Here is a 20381-nt window from a genome sequence, read left to right as displayed (position 1 = left end):
AGAGTAGGAACGTGTTCGAATTGTACTTCGCGTGTCGAAAAATTCGGATACAACCGGTACGACGAAAATTGCTTACTTCGTGTGTGGAAATAAAATTCCGGTGTAGAGCAAAAAAAATTGCTCGAATTTTACTTCGGATGTTGGAAAATTCGGATGTAGATACGTTCGTATGTAGAGGTTCCACTGTATATAAATAGTGCTCTCTCTCTCTCTCTCTCTCTCTCTCTCTCTCTCTCTCTCTCTCTCTCTCTCTCTCTCTCTCTCTCTCTCTCTCTCTCTCTCTCTCAAGAAATTGGATGGTGGCTTTATGAGAATTTTGGTTCTGGAAATTGATTTGCTTTCCTTTCACTTAGTAAAGTAAAAGATAACCTGTTCATTATAAGATGTGATTAAATTTCGTAAGAACATTGTGAGAAATGCCCCCACATTTCTTACACCCGATCAGTATGCCCTTTTTCCCAATGTAATGTCAAAAAGATTCTCCTTCTGAAGAGTCCCTCTACATCATTAGTTTGCAGACTTTATCTCTATGGTCAATATAATTCGATAAGCTTCTATTATAATCTGTGAGGTTTGTCTTCCCCATAATATCTGTGATACTTTTTTTTTTAATTATGTCTAATTTGTTTTTTTTTCTCGGGCGACCTGTGACGGCCGGTGAAAGAAGTCCTTCTTTACACTTTTCTTATATAAATCTTCCAAATATACTAGAGAAAGATAAAAGCATGGAATGCAGAGGTTACTACCCCCGCGCGATCACCTTGTGGGTGCCGTGTATTGTTTTTTTATTATAAATATGTATTAATTCATCACATAATACTTCAAAGGTTTTTGTGTAAATGATGTAGCTTTAAGCAAAAGGAAATGCTAATATTGTAAACAGATCAAATGAAAAATTTATTTAAGATATTTTCAGTAATTTCAACATGCAATTTATTAAAATGAAAATAACATTTCACTGTATACAAAATTAGATTTTGGTCTTAAAGACGAATTTTTCTGGCCATGCATACGATAGTCTTGTCATGACTCGGTCGTCTAATCAAACTGCTTGATATTTCAAAGCTGATTCAGGAAATGCCACCCTTTTATTCCTGTTGTGCTTAATTTCTTTTGTCCATTAGGCCTCCGTCTGAGTTATACGATTTTACTATTATATATTTTTTATGAAGCCTGGATCTGTGTTACTTTTTCTCTTTTAAAGTGTCCATTCAGCCTCTCTTTATATTACATTCTTTTCTAATTGCTATTATTTTTCTCGAATTGTCACATATGAAGGGACGTGCTTTTTGACCAGCCTTAGGGTTGTAGGAATTTCTGGAACTTGATCTTTCGAATTCGTAACAATTCTCTGTACTTCTCGTAATATTAGGTTGCATGTATATTATTACTTGTTTATGGGTTTCATGTTCTCTACATTTTGTTGCATTTAACTGTTTCTGTAAGCAGTTTGTTTCATTTCAGCACAGTCAATTCCATGTATGATCATGTCCATGGGCTTCAATGTCCCCAGGCTTTTAAGTCTTCAGTAAAAAAAATAATAAGAATGGTAGTCTCAAGGATCTTGTGACATAAGGAACATATAAGTACTTATCAATTAACTTCGTTACCTTTTAATTATGTAGTGCTGTTAACAGCCACAGCATTTTTACTTTACTGTTTATGTTGCGGAGAATGGTAATAATTTCTAAGCTGTAGCAGGTATTTGTCATAGTCGTGCATGTCTTATCTCTAGAACTACAGGTCTTTGTAATCATCAGTGACATTCTAGTGTATTTTACATTGAAGTTATTGTTTAAGCCCATCTTTAGTTATCCCTGTAGGGGATTAGAATCATCAGTACACCTAATTTGGTACACTGGGGGCATCACTGAATCGTTTTACCTGCGGCCATTTGCCCCATAGTTAGACCTGGTTTTTAGTCTTCAACTTTACTCTTGTTTCCACTGCCTGTTTCCATCTTGCTGTCCAAGTTTACTCTTGTTTCCACTGCCTGTTTCCATCTTGCTGTCCAAGTTTACTCTTGTTTCCACTGCTTGTTTCCATCTTGCTGTCCAAGTTTACTCTTGTTTCCACTGCCTGTTTCCATCTTGCTGTCCAAGTTTACTCTTGTTTCCACTGCCTGTTTCCATCTTGCTGTCCAAGTTTACTCTTGTTTCCACTGCCTGTTTCCATCTTGCTGTCCAAGTTTACTCTTGTTTCCACTGCCTGTTTCCATCTTGCTGTCCAAGTTTACTCTTGTTTCCACTGCCTGTTTCCATCTTGCTGTCCAAGTTTACTCTTGTTTCCACTGCCTGTTTCCATCTTGCTGTCCAAGTTTACTCTTGTTTCCACTGCCTGTTTCCATCTTGCTGTCCAAGTTTACTCTTGTTTCCACTGCCTGTTTCCATCTTGCTATCCAACTACATTATACTTTTTACTTATTAGTGCTAGTGTAACCGGCTTCTTCATGCTGAATACCCTCTCTAGCCTCAATGCCCGTGCACATCGCCTATATTTAATCCATGCATTATCTTCAATTTGGTGTTGGTTTTATAGATTTTAGTATTGGTTGCTAATGAGTTGAGGAGGGATTGGCTAGTCAGTTCTTTGAGATAGCTTTTACCTAGAGTTTACCACATTTAAAATATTCCTTTCTTGTACTGTTTGTCAGTACAATCCTGTAGTCCTATATTAAATATCCTCAATGTGATGGAACCAGTTACACAAAGTTGTCCCCATCATGATCCAAAAGTCTTCATTCTGAATCCCCAGTGCCCTATGGAGAAACCGGTAATAAATTTGGGAACCAATTGATATTAGCTAATGACAATAAAATTCTTGACCTCTGTCATCGTTGAAGCATTGAAAAAGCCGGTTACACCAAGTTGTCCCCATCATGATCCAAAAGTCTTCATTCTGAATCCCCAGTGCCCTATGGAGAAACCGGTAATAAATTTGGGAACCAATTGATATTAGCTAATGACAATAAAATTCTTGACTTCTGTCATCGTTGAAACATTGAAAAAGCCGGTTACACCAAGTTGTCCCCATCATGATCCAAAAGTCTTCATTCTGAATCCCCAGGGCCCTATGGAGAAACCGGTAATAAATTTGGGAACCAATTGATATTAGCTAATGACAATAAAATTCTTGACCTCTGTCATCGTTGAAGCATTGAAAAAGACAGTTTATTAAAATTTCATTTACATTTGTCCCTTAATTTCCTTTACTTTGATGAACCATAAAAAAAGACCTAAATCCCTCCCACAAATATCCGATGTCACACATCAATTGCAATAAACTAAACTAACTGAATTAACATCTCATCTCTGGAGTTCATTCACAACTCTGCTCAAAGAATGTGTACAGTAAGTGTAATAGTGGCTGATGCAGTACTTATTGCATAATAGCGACAGGAAAATGTCAGTAGGCTAAAACATGATATAAAATCATCAAGAAACAACTTGAAGTAGATTTAGGAAAATGACTTAAAGGCTAACTCAATTAGAGTAGTCATAAAAAATCTATATTTATTCTCTGATTACATTTAGCAGAACAAGATTACATAACAAAGGCTTGGAAAGTGGCATATTCCAATTCCCAAAAATGTAGTGTGCGCTCTCTCTCTCTCTCTCTCTCTCTCTCTCTCTCTCTCTCTCTCTCAAAAGTTAGAAACGTGTCCTGATTTCTTTCCATTCAATAAACTTATGCCTCTAGCTAGTAAAGTAATAAGACAATCTAGCTGTTAATGAACAAGCTAGAGATCCCTTGTCTTTTCAGTCTGTGTCAACTTCAGATTGTTATTTGCAATTTAAGGAGCACAACTTAGCCCCACTAAAACAATGTTATTTTCGGGTTACTTGAAATTCCTACTACATTTTTGTTTCTTGATCAATTTATTTTCATTTAAAAACCGTTTGAAAGAATTTTATCCTTAAAAAATTGTACTTGGGAGTTTTTTAGCTTTACTAATTTCTTCTATATGTATATTATCAAAGTGTAGGAATCACTTTCAGTGGTGGCCAGTATTTATACAGAAGTTTTTTGTTTTTCGAAAAGTGAATGTACAGATTGTAGGCCATCAAATTCCTTATTGTTTCATGTTTGGATGACAAAAATTGATCAATATTCAAGTAGTAGGAATTTTCTTTTAAACTTTCATGTTTTGGGTAATCAGGCTTTAAATTTTTTTAGTAGAGATTGGTTGATTATACTTTTGCAGGCTTAAGAATTGGATTTTAACTGTGATTTTCCTCATCACTTGGGATCATATGGACAATATTCATCATTTTTCAGGGTTATTTACAAAGTAGTGATGAGCACCACCTCTCAAATCCAGAAATACATACGCTACATATACAAAATGCACACACAAGAGTAAGAGTTGGACGTTGCTAGCATAACATATTCTCGTCTGACCAAATTTTACTCTTTTAAGCATACTTACTATCATCTCTGATACTTCATCCAACTTTCTGCAGAACTATAACATAAAAATTGTAATTATATAAACGAGCAGACAAAGAAATATGGGCTTCAATTTTTTTTTCCTTTTGTTGTGATTAGTTGAGTATACTTTAGTATGCATAAGAATGGGCTTTAAGCAGAAACTTTCCTCATCCCAAAGGACCATGTTTTAGGGTTAATTACCAAGCAGTGGTGAGCCACTCCCTAAATTCTAGAAATATGTTTGCTACATGTACCAAATGCCACACATGAGTAAGACAGCGCTAGCATAATATATTCTTGCCTATGTAGTTTCTTGCCAAATTTTATGCTTTGGTTATTGTCTCTGACACGTTTTGCATCTTTCAGCCTAACCATAACATAATTGTAGATAAATAAACAAGACGACAAAGAAATAATGAATATAACTTATAGAAACTCGTAACTAACTTATTTACGGCAATATTGAAACAGGAATTTACGTTCTCTTTGTGATTTACAATCAAAGAAAATCTGGCTTTTGAAGTTTATGGGAGGCTACGAAAAATACTTTACCTTAAATTCTCAAAAAAAAAAAGATCAAATAAAAAATGTACTGTGATCAGAAAAGGGTTTTGTAAGGGACCGGATGGGCTTGCCCAAAAGTGAACCAGGCATTTTTAGCCATTAAACAAATTATTTTCATTAAGAAAAATATTTGAAACATTAGATACAGACGTTCTCCTAGCCTAAAATGCAATAATCTGAATTTCCAAAATTCCAAGCCCTGTAAGTCTCATCCAGAGTTAAAACATTTGGCAGTTTGTGAAATGGGTTTAGTTGCCTAGCCTAATAATTTCAACAGATTAGGGCGAGTCAGTAGAGACATGTTAAATTCATATAGTTCAGGTTGGCTAACTAAAGAGAGGTTAATTATGGGTGAACCATGTGTAGTTTAATAAACATTCATTCTTTTGCCAATTCTGTTTTAGGAGTTTCATCTGCCCTTATTGAAGAGAAATTTGTAAGCAACCCCTACCCTGATTTTTCTCAGTTTCTGGAGAGGTTTAGATAGAAAAATCTCAGGTGGGGCACAAAAGGCAACAAGTTTGTTTATTAATTTTATGTTGAAACATCGAGAATAGCTCTGTTCTCCTCTGGTATTTGCAGTCTCGGATGCACAGAACATTGCACTGATTTAGTCTCGCTATTTTGGTATTGGGCGAGAGTTGTAGAATAGGCGTCTATTTGGATACAGTTTAAAGCTTTAATGACAATCACTCAAAAATCTTGCTCTCCTTCTAATTTTACTACAGCTCCTTCCTCACAGATATACTCTCCTCTAGACAATAGAGGTAATGTTAGGGCCAATGATAGGTCCTCTGGGTTTTCTGCAACTAGAAGGCCAAATAGAAATCTGAGACTGGCTCGTCACGGTTATAGAGCAAGTCAATGACTGTCACAACTAGGCAATCCCGAAGGGAGAGCCTTTGTCTAGATGCGTGAGTTCTCTCAGTGGTAAGAGAGGGATACCATATTCCTCTGAATTCTAACCCCATTATCGGCGTATTGTTAATTAACAATCCTGTCAAATCCCAAACAAGAGATAGTTGTAGTTACGGATGCTTCCTCAATGCTTTAAAATCTGATTTTTCTGGTACCAAAGGCATCTGGGGTTTTGAGGTCATTTCTTGATATATTGATTTTGTACAAGTACAGTTTACTATTCCTCCTCCTGCCCATTGACAGTAAGGAAAGTTAGTTGAATGTGTATTGTAGATCGGATGGATGCTTATTTCCATACTGTATATCTATTCACTCATTTCAGAGCTCTACTAGTTTGTATTGGAGAAAATGGTTTATTAATTCAAATGCCTATGTTTCAGCCTCGGAACAGCTTCTCCGGTTTTCAAAAGGGTGGTGGTCCCAATCTCCAAGTGACTGTAGCTTCTGGGTAAAAGTGTCATTTTTTACCTAGACGACTGGTTGATTTTAAATCGTTATCTCGAGGAGATTGAATTCTATTAAACATCATGGGATCTTGGGATTCTGGTCAGTCTTATGAAGTCGCTCCTGGCTTCAATCCAGAAGATGTATATCTGGGAATGACAAGAGCTTCTCTTCCTTTTCTCACTTTTCTGTTCGAGAAAAAAAAAAGTTCTGTCCTTAATGAATTTTGTAGGAGACTTTCTAACAGATTCAGAGTATGATAGTGTATATATGAATGAAGCTGCACATAAATATGATATAACCCTTGAGTTGGTGAGGTGTCTGATGATGGGAAAGTTCCAATTTCCTCCCAACCATCTATAAAGGCCGTTCATGAATGGCAGAGGCAAGGGATACTGACATTGCCCTATCAAGTAGGACAATGCCCTAGACACTGACCATAGATACATGCGATCAGTGCCAAAGACCCCTCTCCACCCAAGCTAGGACCAAGGAAGGCCAGGCAATGGCTGCTGATTACTCGGCAGATAGACCTATAGGCTCCCCCAAACCCTCCATCCTTAGCTCACAAGGATGGTGAGATTGCAGCGACCAAAGAAACTAACGAGTTTGAGTGGGACTCGAACCCCAGTCTGGCATTCACCAGTCCGGGACGTTACCGCATCGGCCACCACAACCCCTATAAGAGAGGATGTCAGATCTGAGCAAAACTTGTCCCCCCCCCCTATCCTGAACCAATGTGTTTACCAGTATTGCTTGTCTCAAGGGCTTCTGCTGAAGATAAGGGTTTTTTACCATTCCCTCTTTAGTGGTACTTCTCAGGAATGATAAGGAGCTACTAAAGACTATCTTCACCTGTCAGGAATATGGAAAAAAGTAAGTCTTCTCCACACAAACTGCATGGAATTTTTTACGGTATTCAGAATACTTTGATTTTAGGAACCACTGGTGATGGGAAATTGCATCACGGTTTTTACAGCAACATGGCAGCGCTAACCTACTTTAAACATAGGAAGGTACCAAGTCAGAGTCATTATTCTGTACAGCAGAGGAGTAAAGGAGAGCTGCATGTTATGTCAATTCATTCCAGGATAGATTTCTGGGGCGACCTGTGACGGCCGGTGAAAGAAGTCCTTCTTTAGAAGGACTTCTTTCACCGGGCGTCATAGGTCTCTTCCCAGAAATAGATTTTTCCTTCGTCAAAATCCCTTTTATATCCTAGTGTATCAGTTGAACAGGAAATGGCAACTACTTCCAAACACGTGGTCTCTTCATTAGTTAGTGTCATGTAATTTAGAGGTGGTGGGAAAAGTCAGACAGACATGTTTGCAATTTCCCCCAGCTGGTAAAATCTTAATTTACTGGTACCTGCAGGACAAATAAGATGATTTCATTTGTCTTATTTTAATATATGCAGTTCTTACTTTTTTAAAAAGAAAATTGGAAAACCAAACAAAAAAGATATAGTGGAAAATGGGAGAAAAAGAGAGCAATAACTGACATTAAAACGACCTTCCACTCGATGTCAAGAATAGCAAAAATGTGGCAGCTTTCAAGAAAAACCTGAAGACTTATCTTTTTATAAAGTGTTATAATAGTGACCTGAAAACTATTAAGCCTGAATACAAATGCTAGCGAAATAACTGATAAGATACAGAGCATAATATTAACTGGAAAGAAATTATTTTCTCACATCAAGGCCCGCCTGAACAGACCTTTAGTGTCTGATGGAGGGCGAGAAATAAACCCGTAAAAGTAAAGTAAAGTAAAAAATTGAGCTGTAACAAGAAATGAGAAGTTGGAGAAATTTACTAATTTTAAAAGTGTGATATGTAGTAATATGAAATTTAAGAAAAAGTGTGATATGTAGTAATATGAAATTTAAGAAATTAAAGGAAAATTATAGAACAGAATTATGAGCATAGAACAATTATAATAATAAAGTAACGACTATAAAATCTTTAAGAGGAGACAGGTTTGATAGTGGGGCTATACAGTGCTAGAGTTCTAAGTTTTGGAGACCTATTTCTCAGCCTAAATTGGAGTGTCAAACTTTACACAAGGCAAACATTTGAAACCTTAGAAATTTTAAGCCTAGATTTGTTAAGTGTATGATTTTTTGTAACCAGAAATTAACCAAAGAATAGTCTGCTTCTTGTAAAACTTAATATTGTAGTTGCTCAACTTTTATGTGAACCCATTATTATTATTACTATTGTTATACTAATCATTGTGTGAATTTGACTTATAACAATAGTAGTCTATAAGAAATACACTTCAAAATGTTGATTTTATAACAATAGTAGTCTATAAAAAATACACACTTCTAAATGTTGATTTTATAACTAGTAGTCTACGAGAAATACACTCTTCAAAATGTTGATTTTATAACAATAGTAGTCTAGAAGAAATACACTCTTCAAAATTTTGATTTTATAACAATAGTAGTCTAGAAGAAATACACTCTTCAAAATGTTGATTTTATAACAATAGTAGTCTGTAAGAAATACACTTCAAAATGTTGATTTTATAACAATCGAAGTCTATAAGAAATACACTCTTCATAATGTTGATTTTATAACAGTAGTAGTCTATAAGAAATACACTTCAATATGTTGATTTTATAACAATAGTAGTCTATAAGAAATACACTCTTCAAAATGTTGATTTTATAACAATAGTAGTCTATAAAAAATCCACTCTTCAAAATGTTGATTTTATAACAATAGTTGTCTATAAGAAATCCACTCTTCAAAATGTTGATTTTATAACAATAGTAGTCAATAAGAAATACTCTCTTCAAAATGTTGATTTTATAACAGTAGTAGTCTATAAGAAATACACTCTTCAAAATGTTAATTTTTTAACAATAGTGGTCTATAAGAAATACACTTCAAAATGTTGATTTTATAGCAATAGCAGTCTATAAGAAATACAATGTTGACAGGAAATATACTCTTCAAAATGTTGACAAGAAATACGCTCTTCAAAATGTTGAAAAGAAATACACTTCAAAATGTTGACTTTACCCATGCTCTTTATTTTCATAAGCTGACTTCAGGTTACATACAAGGTGATGTTGATTAGCACCATTATTTTATTCAAAACAAGTGATGTGAAAAGGTTACTTGAAATGGAATGTGGAAATTTTTTTTATTATCATATTTGAAATATATGACAAAAATAGGAAGAAAAATATTGCTCAAAGCACCAAACTCAGTACTGTCACTGAAGTTGAATAATTTTTTGTAATAGTCAGCTGTCCATCGCATCTTTACCAGTAAGTTTTACATAACTAATATCTTTTATAAGCTTTACAGAAGTCTTCGTTGTAATCTTTTAATGTTGGTCTTAGTTTGGTAAATCTTTATTAGCCACCATTTTACATGTAATATATACATATACTGTACAGTAATGGTGAATTTGTGTGTTTGTTAATTATATGATCATGTAATTATTCTCCCCCCTTTCTGTCGTTTATCTATCATGTTTTGTTTTTTCTTTTCTGACCTTGCTGTAAAATCCCTGCAATTTTTACCAGTATTTTAATTGCAATTTCTTTGGGTCAGCTAGTAAATCTAAAAATTATTTTGTAATATGGAAAGGGCCTCATTTTTTATTGTTGATTTAAAGGAAAAACTGTTCCATAGATTAGTTGTCCTTTTTACTTATTATTCACAAGCTTTCATTGAGGTAAATAATGAAAATGCATTTCATTAACAATTTTATTTAGTATATTGATCAGTTGATATCTGTATTACTGCTTGGGTTAGATTTTAATGCAGTGATCAATATGTGAAATTTGTTTGTAATTAGGCTCACTGTTTTTCTTATTGTTTGTTTTTACAGCTGTGTGTTCAGAAGTTGAGGATCTTGATTGAGGATTCAGACCAAAACCGTAAGTATATTTCTAGGCGTGGAGAAGTTTCTCAAGTTTACAATGCAGTAAAATCACCGTGTAATTCAAAATTTTTTTTTTTTTTTTTTTTTGAGGATTCCAAGGATTATTCATGATTGATTAGTATGTTGAAATAAATAGATTAATTTCAAGATTAATCAATATGTATTTGTACATATGTTTTACTGATATAAAGTATAGTACGTAAATAAATAAGCAACTTAAATATTTCTCAATCTTGAATTATATGGGGTTTTCTGTATTGACATGTGCCATTGAAAATATTTAAAATGAGCTTTAATTTTCAAGTATTTTTTTATAGTACAGTATTTCATTCATTGTGTTAGCTTTAATGCAAAATATTAGTCCTGTCCAGTTGCTTTGGCTAGAACTTAACCATAGTCCATTTCTTTTAGCGATGCATATTTGCACCGACTCGCAGCGGTGCCCTTTTAGCTCGGAAAAGTTTCCGGATCGCTGATTGGTTGGACAAGATAATTCTAACCAATCAGCGATCAGGAAACTTTTCCGAGCTAAAAGGGCACCACCGCGAGTCGGTGCAAATATGCATCGCTAAAAGAAATGGACTAAAGTACCCTGATCCTGTAACTTCAGAGGACATTACACTTCATTGTCACAATATACTACATCATAAACAATGCTCTCCATTGCTATTTTACATGAAAGGAAAATTTTTAACCCTTTCACCCCCAAAGGACGTACTGGTACGTTTCACAATACTCATCCCTTTACCCCCATGGATGTACCGGTACGTCCTTGCCAAAAAATGCTATTTAAAATTTTTTTTGCATATTTCTGATAATTTTTGAGAAACTTGAGGCATTTTCCAAGAGAATGAGACCAACCTGACCTCTCTATGACAAAAATTAAGTCTTTTAGAACAATTTTAAAATAATATACTGCAAAATGTGCTTGAAAAAAAATAACCCCTGGGGGATAACGGTTGGAAATTTCCAAATACCCTGGGGGTAAAAGGGTTAATAATGATGCTGAGGCTAAGATTGTTTCACTTTTACTCAAGAGATCTTTGGTTTGTTGGATACCTAATGTACCCTTTTATTGGATTTGGGTTGTCATCCTCAAATCCGCATGGCTAGAAGTAGAAATGCCTGTCCTATAGTCCATTTCTTGTAGCGATGCATATTTGCACCGACTCGCGGCGGTGCCCTTTTAGCTCGGAAAAGTTTCCTGATCGCTGATTGGTTACAATTATCTTGTCCAACCAATCACCGATCAGGAAACTTTTCCCAGCTAAAAGGGCACCGCTGCGAGTCGGTGTAAATATGCATCGCTAAAAGAAATGGACTATAGGACAGTTTCTTTTTTGATGACATAGTATCTATTAATTCCTGTGTGCTGATTAATTCAAGTCTTTCCATTACTATTAGTAGTTATAAAAGCAGTGTAAAACAGACTTGCTTTTAATTATTCAAAATCCCAACTTATCTAGAAACAGCTGAAAAGTGCTTGTTTGTCTAACTTTAAAAAATATTTTGAAACTTACGAGTGAATTACGTGGTTAATGTCTACGAAGGGTAAAGGTTCTCTACCTTAAAGGTGAGCTGACATGCCTAAATTAACTCTGAAAAAAATATATATTTATAGTTCACTCGGAACTGTAAATTAACCCTTTTACCCCCAAAGGACGTGCTGGTACGTTTCACAAAACTCATCCCTTTACCCCCATGGAAGTACCGGTACGTCCTTGCCAAAAAATGCTATTTGAAATGTTTTTTGCATATTTTTTATAATTTTTTGAGAAAATTCAGGCATTTTCCAAGAGAATGAGACCAACCTGACCTCTCTATGACAAAAATTAAGGCTGTTAGAGCAATTTAAAAAAAAATATACAGCAAAATGTGCTGGGGAAAAAATAACCCCTTGGGGGTTAAGGGTTTGAAATTTCCAAAGAGCCTGGGGGTAAAAGGGTTAATAAACACTCGGCCGCATTTTCATTTGTTGATACAATTACTGTAATTATACCAGCCGGTACAGGTCACAACTAGACTCGCATGATTTGGCAAAGGCTGCCCCGCCATTGTGTGACGTCACATAGAGACAACTTGACTCTTCCACTCGGTTCGTTTACAGTCAGCTAACCATGTGAAAATGGATTCAGACATTGAATACAGCGTAGATTTGAGGAAATTTTTCTATAGATTTGGATGATTTAAACAAAGATATAGCAAATAATAAGGATCAGGCAATAGCAATTCTGGAACCATATCGTTTAGAGAAAAAACATTTCTTTATAAAAAAACAAATCAATTTCAGCTTTAAGGGGAGATGGCTAAAAATAGAACATGCTATGTGTTTCTGGACAGAGTTCTTATATACTGGAAAGAATAATATATAGTAAATTTATCTATACAAATTCTGTAATTAATAAAATATCACAGTAAATTCGTCTATACAAAATCTGCATTAGATAATATAAGCACATGAAATATTGTGGACTACAAAGTATTGTTTAATTCTAGGTAGGCCCTATTTAAACTAAAATGTTTAATTTATTATGGAAGAAGGAATGTAATTTTAGAATAGAATAGTAAGCTGAAAATAATTACATAAAATTGATAAGGATGAAAAATAAATTGAAGGGATAATATATTAAAATAAAGCACACTTAACTATTTAAAATGCAGTGTTTTCATTTTTCTTAAAAATAGTGGTCAGTTGACAAAATTAAATGCATTTTTTAAGCTACAATTGAAAATGGATTTATGCTGGATATAATTTTTTGTGTCGTTTTTAATTGACACTTTTTAGGGAAACAAATATTTTTGTTTCTTTTGTTATATTAAAGTATTGTGTAGCATCTGAGAGAGAGGAAAAAAAAGAGAGAGATCCAATGGTGAAATCGAATGTCGTGTTTTTGTTTACGCTTCTTTCCGCACACAAAGCAAACAATTGTTCATTGCAACGGTATAGTAATGTTAATTTCATTCTTAAACTCATTGTTGTCAAATGTAAGGGTCAAATATAATGATACATATCTAATGTAGTTATTTATTTCAGGGAAATGAATTTGATTTAGTTAGAATATGAAAAACTTTGGTGACATGGGGTCAACATTAGACAGACTTACCATATATTCTTGTGGGAAAATTTACTTAACAACGGTTTTGCTGAAACGAATTCTATCGTTAAAGGAGGAGTGGCTGTAGTCAGGTTAGGGTTAGTAAAGGGCAAGTTGTTTCAGAATTACCTCTTAGAAGTGTAGGCTCACTGCCCTGAAATGTCACAAAAGAAGTTAGAGCTTTTGAATATCATCACATTTCAAACTTGATTCGTTAAGAGCTGCATTAGAATTTGGTGCTGGTGTGTCATTATCGTTATCATTGCCACAGTAATCGACTAGCCTTGTCTTCTCTGAATTTCCCCTAAACTAAAAGCAGGTTTCTGTTTGTGCTTTGAACTTTTAATTTGTTTGGTATAATCATAGAAATATACTTTTCCATAGGAGTAACAGTGAGGCCTTCTCACTCCTCACAACATTTATTTAAATCACAATACTGCTCCCTACACGAGACACAAAGAAGGCAGATCATGGTCGCTTAGAAAAAATTCTCTTGAACAGTCTATGTCTTAGTTACTAACACATCCAGAATAAAACGTCTTTAAACATACTAGAAATTGTAAATGTGAACAGTCTGGAGTTTGAGGCTGTTGCCAAACTCAAGGCAACAGAGACTAAAAAACAAAAGTTCTCTGGTGTGTCCAAGCCATCATTTAATGCTGTTAATTGCTAGGTTGTCTTATTACTTTATTGGAGAATTAAGGGTGTTAAACATTAACCCTTTTACCCCCAAAGGACGTACTGGTACGTTTCACAAAACTCATTACTTTACCCCCATGGACGTACCGGTACGTCCTTGCAAAAAAATGCTATTTAAATTTTTTTTGCATATTTTTTATAATTTTTTTGAGAAAATTCAGGCATTTTCCAAGAGAATGAGACCAACCTGACCTCTCTATGACAAAAATGAAGGCTGTTAGAGCAATTTTAATAAAATATACTGCAAAAAGTGCTTGAAAAAAAAAATATTTCCAAATACCCTGGGGGTAAAAGGGTTAAGGAAATGGGAAATTTTTTAATTTTATGGGTAAATGTTGATAAAACAGTTTCCAGAGACCCACAGTATATGATCATCAGCATAGTTTCATAAAAAAATGCTTTTATCAGCACTTGCATAAAGTTCATTCAAGTTCCCACCCACTGCCCCACTCACATTGGTTATAACTCCTCACAGTACTGTGCTTATAACACAGGTGAGTGATTGAGGAAAAATTTGGTGGTGGCAGCAGCATCCTAAGAACCCATCCCCTCACCTCTGCCGCTTCTATTGGCAGGAACGTGTAGTAAATACACCTTGACAGTTTTACTTTCTTTTTTTTCAATTGTGACCAAGTTATATGCACAGAGGGTGAATAGAAAATGAACATAAAGGAAGTACTGTATTAAAACAAGCTATTTTGTATTTAAAATTTGGTCTTTTATTAAATTTTCTTCAACTGGAACAATAGATTAGTCTTCACAAGTTGAAATAGACTTCCTTCACTGAAGTTACTCATGTTAACTTTCTCGATTACAGTATCCATATTGCACTTTTACCCTCAAAACAATTTGTCGCCCTTTAACAATAAGAATCTTAACCATGTGCTTAAGCAATCATACATCAGAAAAATAGTCATAAGTTGTCTTTTCAATATCTAGCAATGAGTCGAAGTAAATCACTGAAGTAAGCTGTGCTCTTTGATTTAAAATTTTTACAAGAATTTCTTTCCTATTGTCAGTTATTCATTTATACAATTGGTAAGTGAATTAATCTCTAAAAGATATAAATCCACAAATATTAAGGAAAACAAGATTTTGCTCAAAAGGATATCAAGAAATCCAAGCCATTCACCATTTGAGAAAAAGATAAGACCTTTGAGAACTTGCATTGACAATTACATTCTAGTCCTTCGTATTCACAAATATTAAGGAAAACAAGATATTGCTAAAAGGATATAAAAAAACCCAAGCCATTCACCATTTGAGAAAAAGATAAGACCTTTGAGAACTTGCATTGACAATTACATTCTAGTCCTTCGTATTCACAAATATTAAGGAAAACAAGATTTTGCTAAAAGGATATCAAGAAACACAATCCATTCACCATTTGAGAAAAAGATAGGACCTTTGAGAACTTGCATTGACAATTACATTCTAGTCCTTCGTATTTTTCATTTAGGATAGGACAAAAGCACTGGTTAATCACTGAGCATCAGGATGAATCATCATACCTTATGAGAACATAGAATCAGTAGAACTTCAAAAGTTCAAAGTTGGAGCAAATGCTTTTTTGTTGACCAGGCGGACATGAGTCTTTTTATAGTTTATATATGACATATTTGTTTTTGATGTTGTTAATAGTTTACATATGACATGTCTGTTTTGACGTTGTTACTTATTTTAGAAGGATTTATTGTTAATTTGTTCTCTTCATTTATTTATTTCCTTATTTCCTTTCCTCACTGGGCTATTTTTCCCTGTTGGAGCTCCTGGGCTTATAGCATCTTGCTTTTCCAACTAGGGTTGTAGCTTGGATAGTAATAATAATAATAATAATAATAATAATAATAATAATAGGGAATGTGAATGCAGTGCATTTTGCTAGTACGTGGCCATTTGTACTCAGCTGACCTACCATAGTCAATGGATTAACTGAATATGTGACTTGAATCTTGATAAATTCCAATACTGGAAGGCAGGCAATTTTTCCCTTTGGACTCTCATTTCCTGACTTGGGTAGATGCTGGAAAGTAATCCATGTAGCTAGGCAGGGAATTGACGGCTTCTGGCATTGATTTCACCCAGTGTTAATCTGTGCTGCAAGCATTTGAATTACATAGGTAGCCCTTTTTAATATGCTTACTGACCATTAAGGAATAAATAAAATCAAGTACGTTGTAGTTGAATGTAATTATTTGATTATTGGTTAGATCGTATATCATTTAAACAAAACTTACCTATGGTTCATGTTGCTGCCTCTATGAAGCTTGTTCCTATTAAAGTCTGTCATTAAAAAAATTAAATCTATTTTCCGTCCTTCCAGTTGTCTTCCCCATCCTAGGATTTTATGGTCATGCACACTATCCATGGTGTCATATTGTAAGCAAACTAGATGGGGGTACACTTCGTTGTTTTACGATTTGTTGGGATCGGCCACTCATGTCATTCATTCCAACTAATTGCCTGTGCCAGTTTTGTGTTTGTTTTATTTAATTTTACTTATAGTAGTTCTAAACTAAGGGAATTTTATGATAATTGATATTTAACGAAAGGAGTTTGGCAATACCTCTAGTGTTTTTTTTCCTAGAGTGAGGCATCTCAAACATTGGGTATACTGAGGAGAACGGGAAGAAGTAGTTAAGCTTAAGATAATAAGTAGGTTGAGGCTTGGGCCTTAATTTTCAAAAAAGTTGTAGAATGAGTATGTTGAAATCCTTTTGTTATTAGAATAGAACTGTAGTTCTTATCATTATATGCTCCTCCTAATTCTAGACCAAGTGCCAATGAGCAACAGTACTGCGCCATGATTAACCCTTTTACCCCCAAAGGACGTACTGGTACGTTTCACAAAAGCCATCCCTTTACCCCCATGGACGTAGCGGTACATCCTTGCAAAAAAATGCTATAAAATTTTTTTTTTCAGATTTTTAATAATTTTTTGAGAAAATTCAGGCATTTTCCAAGAGAATGAGACCAACCTGACCTCTCTATGACAAAAATTAAGCCTGTTAGAGCAATTTAAAAAAAGTATACTGCAAAATGTGATGGGATAAAAATAACCCCTTGGGGGTTAAGGGTTGGAAATTTCCAAATAGCCCGGGGGTAAAAGGGTTAATAATGTGGCATGTTGTATTATGCTCATATGATATTTCAGGGCATACAGATTTTTTATCAATCATGGCAAAAGTTTATTTAGTTATCTCAATCTATATTTGTTTTGTACTGCAAAAGGAGGATAAGAAGGGGTTCTTTTATCTTTTGGTGGAAAATCTATTCAGCTAGGCAAACTTCGGGTAAGCTTCATTGAAAGAAAAATTTTTATAATAAAACTTATTTCAATATTTACCTTTGATTCATGTAATTCCCTCCCTCCGTCCCCACTGATTGATTTTAATAGGTTTATAGCTTCAAGTTGACTTCTTATTTGAAGTATACCCATACTTAGTTTATCGTAGAACACCTCTGATGGCTTTTGAAACCACAATATCCTAGGGTGGGTGACAGCGGATGAGAGGAAAATGAGAACTTGAAAAATTTTTGAATGATAGACATAGGTTGGAATGAGTTCCGTGGAGGAAGCAAGGTGAATCTGAGGTAAGCATTGAAATAAATTCTATGCTTAAAATTCTGTTTTTTCATCCATATAATTTGATATTAAAGTTAATTTATTTTCTTTTATTCCCCAACCTCCCTTGCATTCAGTTCCTTTTCATTTCATCCTAATTTGTGAAGTAAACTGATATTAAAAAAACTGGAATAATATTGGAGGCCTCTAGAACCGGAATCTTAGCTTGTTTTGTAACTGTTGTGGGCAAAGTATGCATTTTGCTTGCACAAATTTTGTGGATAACTAGTGTAAAGTTCATTAGATATCGTGACATGACCCTTTGTGTGGGGCAGTATTTTCTTTCTTTTAGTATATCTCTTATTATTTAAAAACCCTGAATGATTTTTTATGAGTCAGCAATAATTAACATGGCCTCATATCATGTATCTCATCTCCATTGTGTAGTAATGTTGTTAGTCTGTATTTATATTCTCTATCTTCTTAGAGGTAACTATACATTGCTTTGTTGTTAGGTTTTTCCTTTGTTTGTATCCTGGAGGGATTGGGGCTGGTAAAACAATAAATTGACAGTGGCATCCCATTCATTTGTTTCAAGGGACAAAATTCTTTCTCATGAAATGCATCAACATAATTAATGTTAAGCCCTATGGTCAAGTGCATCTCAATTTCAGCTTAACATGTGCGGTATAATTTCCGGATACATTTAATTTATTCCCCTGCACAGTCCTTTACATGCTTTCCATTTCCCTCTAGTTGTGCTGTATGCTTTGCCCCTTTCCTTTGTTAGTTGCCTGTATGGACCTTTAATCTTTATGATCTTTATCTAATGCTGGGTTCATTTATTTTTTCATGTATCTTAAGTATGTCTCTGTTAAGATAGATTAATAAAAGTGTTTGCTATTTAACTATAGGAAGGTGTTTTTCAGTAAAAGGTTTAGCTGTTAATTTTTGCAGCAGATTACTCAAGAGGTCTTTGCTTCTAAACTTCTGTTCAAAAGTTTTTGCCATTTTTTAAATCTTGATATGTATGTAGACATTCAAATTCATCCCAACACTTGGCAAAGACTGTAAAATTGATTTGTTCTGATTTGTGTTGTACAAAACTCAGAACAAGTTAGGACCAGCCATTACTCAAAATAAATGTCATAATATTAAAAAGATCTAGAAACACTTATAAGTATGAGGGATTGTATTACAAGAGACCATTAGATCTAATAACAGAAAATATACATTACCATAAGATTATGTTATTGACAAAATAATTTGGGTTAAAACACTATCATGACATGACTCCCCATCTCGCCTCATGGCACAGTACAGTCATGTTTATAAGGTCTTTGCTAGGGATTTATTTCCTTTGATGGTTTTGTGGCATATTCTTATTTTGGAGGCTAGACTTAATGTTGTTTATCCAATTGTGTCAACTTCACATACAATATTATTTGAAAGCAACTAACTGAAAACAATTACCCCTCTTGTATAGTTTTAATTGTACGAAGTCATTTGGTCATTATACTAAGATTTGTCATAGTTTAGTGAAGAGGACAGCTTTTTGAGATCAAATCAATTATCTAAAGCCATTTTAAGCTTTCTTTTCATTTTATAGGATTGAGCTGTATTCCATTATTAGCAGTCATTAAGGAAAATACAATAGACTAAGCTTACAATTCTTATGGTATTAATAGGGTTATGTTACAACCTTTCCAACAGCCTATATCATCATATTTTAACCCTAAGTATTTTAGAATACACAGTTTCAAGTAGAATATTAAAAAAAAGAATTGCATAGATGAGTATATTACAAATAATTAAGAAATAAATATGAGTATTCAGTATTGTTCTCAGTCTTTTTTGGATCCAAGCAGGAATTGTGTACACTTCCTTTCCCCATTGAAAAGGATAAGGAAATTGTCTACCATTATTAAGAGCTGTTGGGAAGGGATAATGGAAGCCTCTGTTCATATGCATCCTCACATGCATTAAATTTGGGAACAAGATTTGAAGACTAAAAAATGTCGTAACACAACAATTCAGATACAGTACTAAGGTATAAGTACCTAGTATACACTTAGTGACTTCATAGTATCCACACTGTTCAGTTTATTTTTAAAGTAATAAGGGAAATTCGTCAAGAGGGGATCAAAGGAGTTTGTAATAAAGTACAGCAGCTTATGTATCATTAAGATTTCTCATCTGTGACTACTCAGTGTTTCAAGTCATTTAAAGTGTTGTGTGTAATGATTCACTAATGTCTTCTAGGTATGTTTTTAAAAAGTGCAATTATGGACATCATTATAATAGCATTATGATGAATTTTTAAAATAATATAATTTCAATTACGAAATTATGGCCAACTCGTACAATCTAGAATTACTCTTTTTGTAGATTGGTTCTTATTTGTAGAATATTTGGTCATCATCTCTTACAACCTCTTATAATATTAGAATTGGCTTTTTTAATTGTTATTAACTACCCGGTAAATTGTTTTTGATATAAGAAGATTTGATAATGGTGGGATGTTTACCGAGAAATCGAGAGGTAATTTTGTGTAAGGAACTCATACTTGATAAAAATTCATGGATGCATATTAGGAAATATGTGGGGAAACTTATGCTAAGAAAGTAAACAATTTTATTTTAATGTAATTTTCAAATATCCTATGCATTACCTCGTAAGATATCTCATTTGACAGAGAAAATAAACTGTAATTCATGGAAGATGATTAGTTTATTTCACTCTTAGGAGGTGGCATTATCTGG

The 20381-nt window shown here is 34.1% G+C and overlaps 1 protein-coding gene across 3 annotated transcripts in view; it reads left to right on the top strand.

Annotated features, from left to right (window-relative positions):
* The window catches only part of g (adaptor-related protein complex 3, delta 1 subunit-like garnet), a 229698-nt gene that overhangs the window by 96194 nt on the left and 113123 nt on the right, over positions 1-20381 (top strand). For all 3 annotated transcript variants that reach the window (XM_068382137.1, XM_068382140.1, XM_068382127.1), the window contains exon 9: positions 10207-10255. In XM_068382137.1, coding sequence (XP_068238238.1) covers positions 10207-10255 — 49 coding nt within the window. The remainder of the gene's footprint in view (positions 1-10206; positions 10256-20381) is intronic.

Source organism: Palaemon carinicauda, chromosome 1 (assembly GCF_036898095.1).
Source record: "Palaemon carinicauda isolate YSFRI2023 chromosome 1, ASM3689809v2, whole genome shotgun sequence".
NCBI lineage: Eukaryota > Metazoa > Arthropoda > Malacostraca > Decapoda > Palaemonidae > Palaemon > Palaemon carinicauda.
Note: the sequence above shows the minus strand (reverse complement) of the source record. Positions and strands in the feature narration are given on the sequence as shown.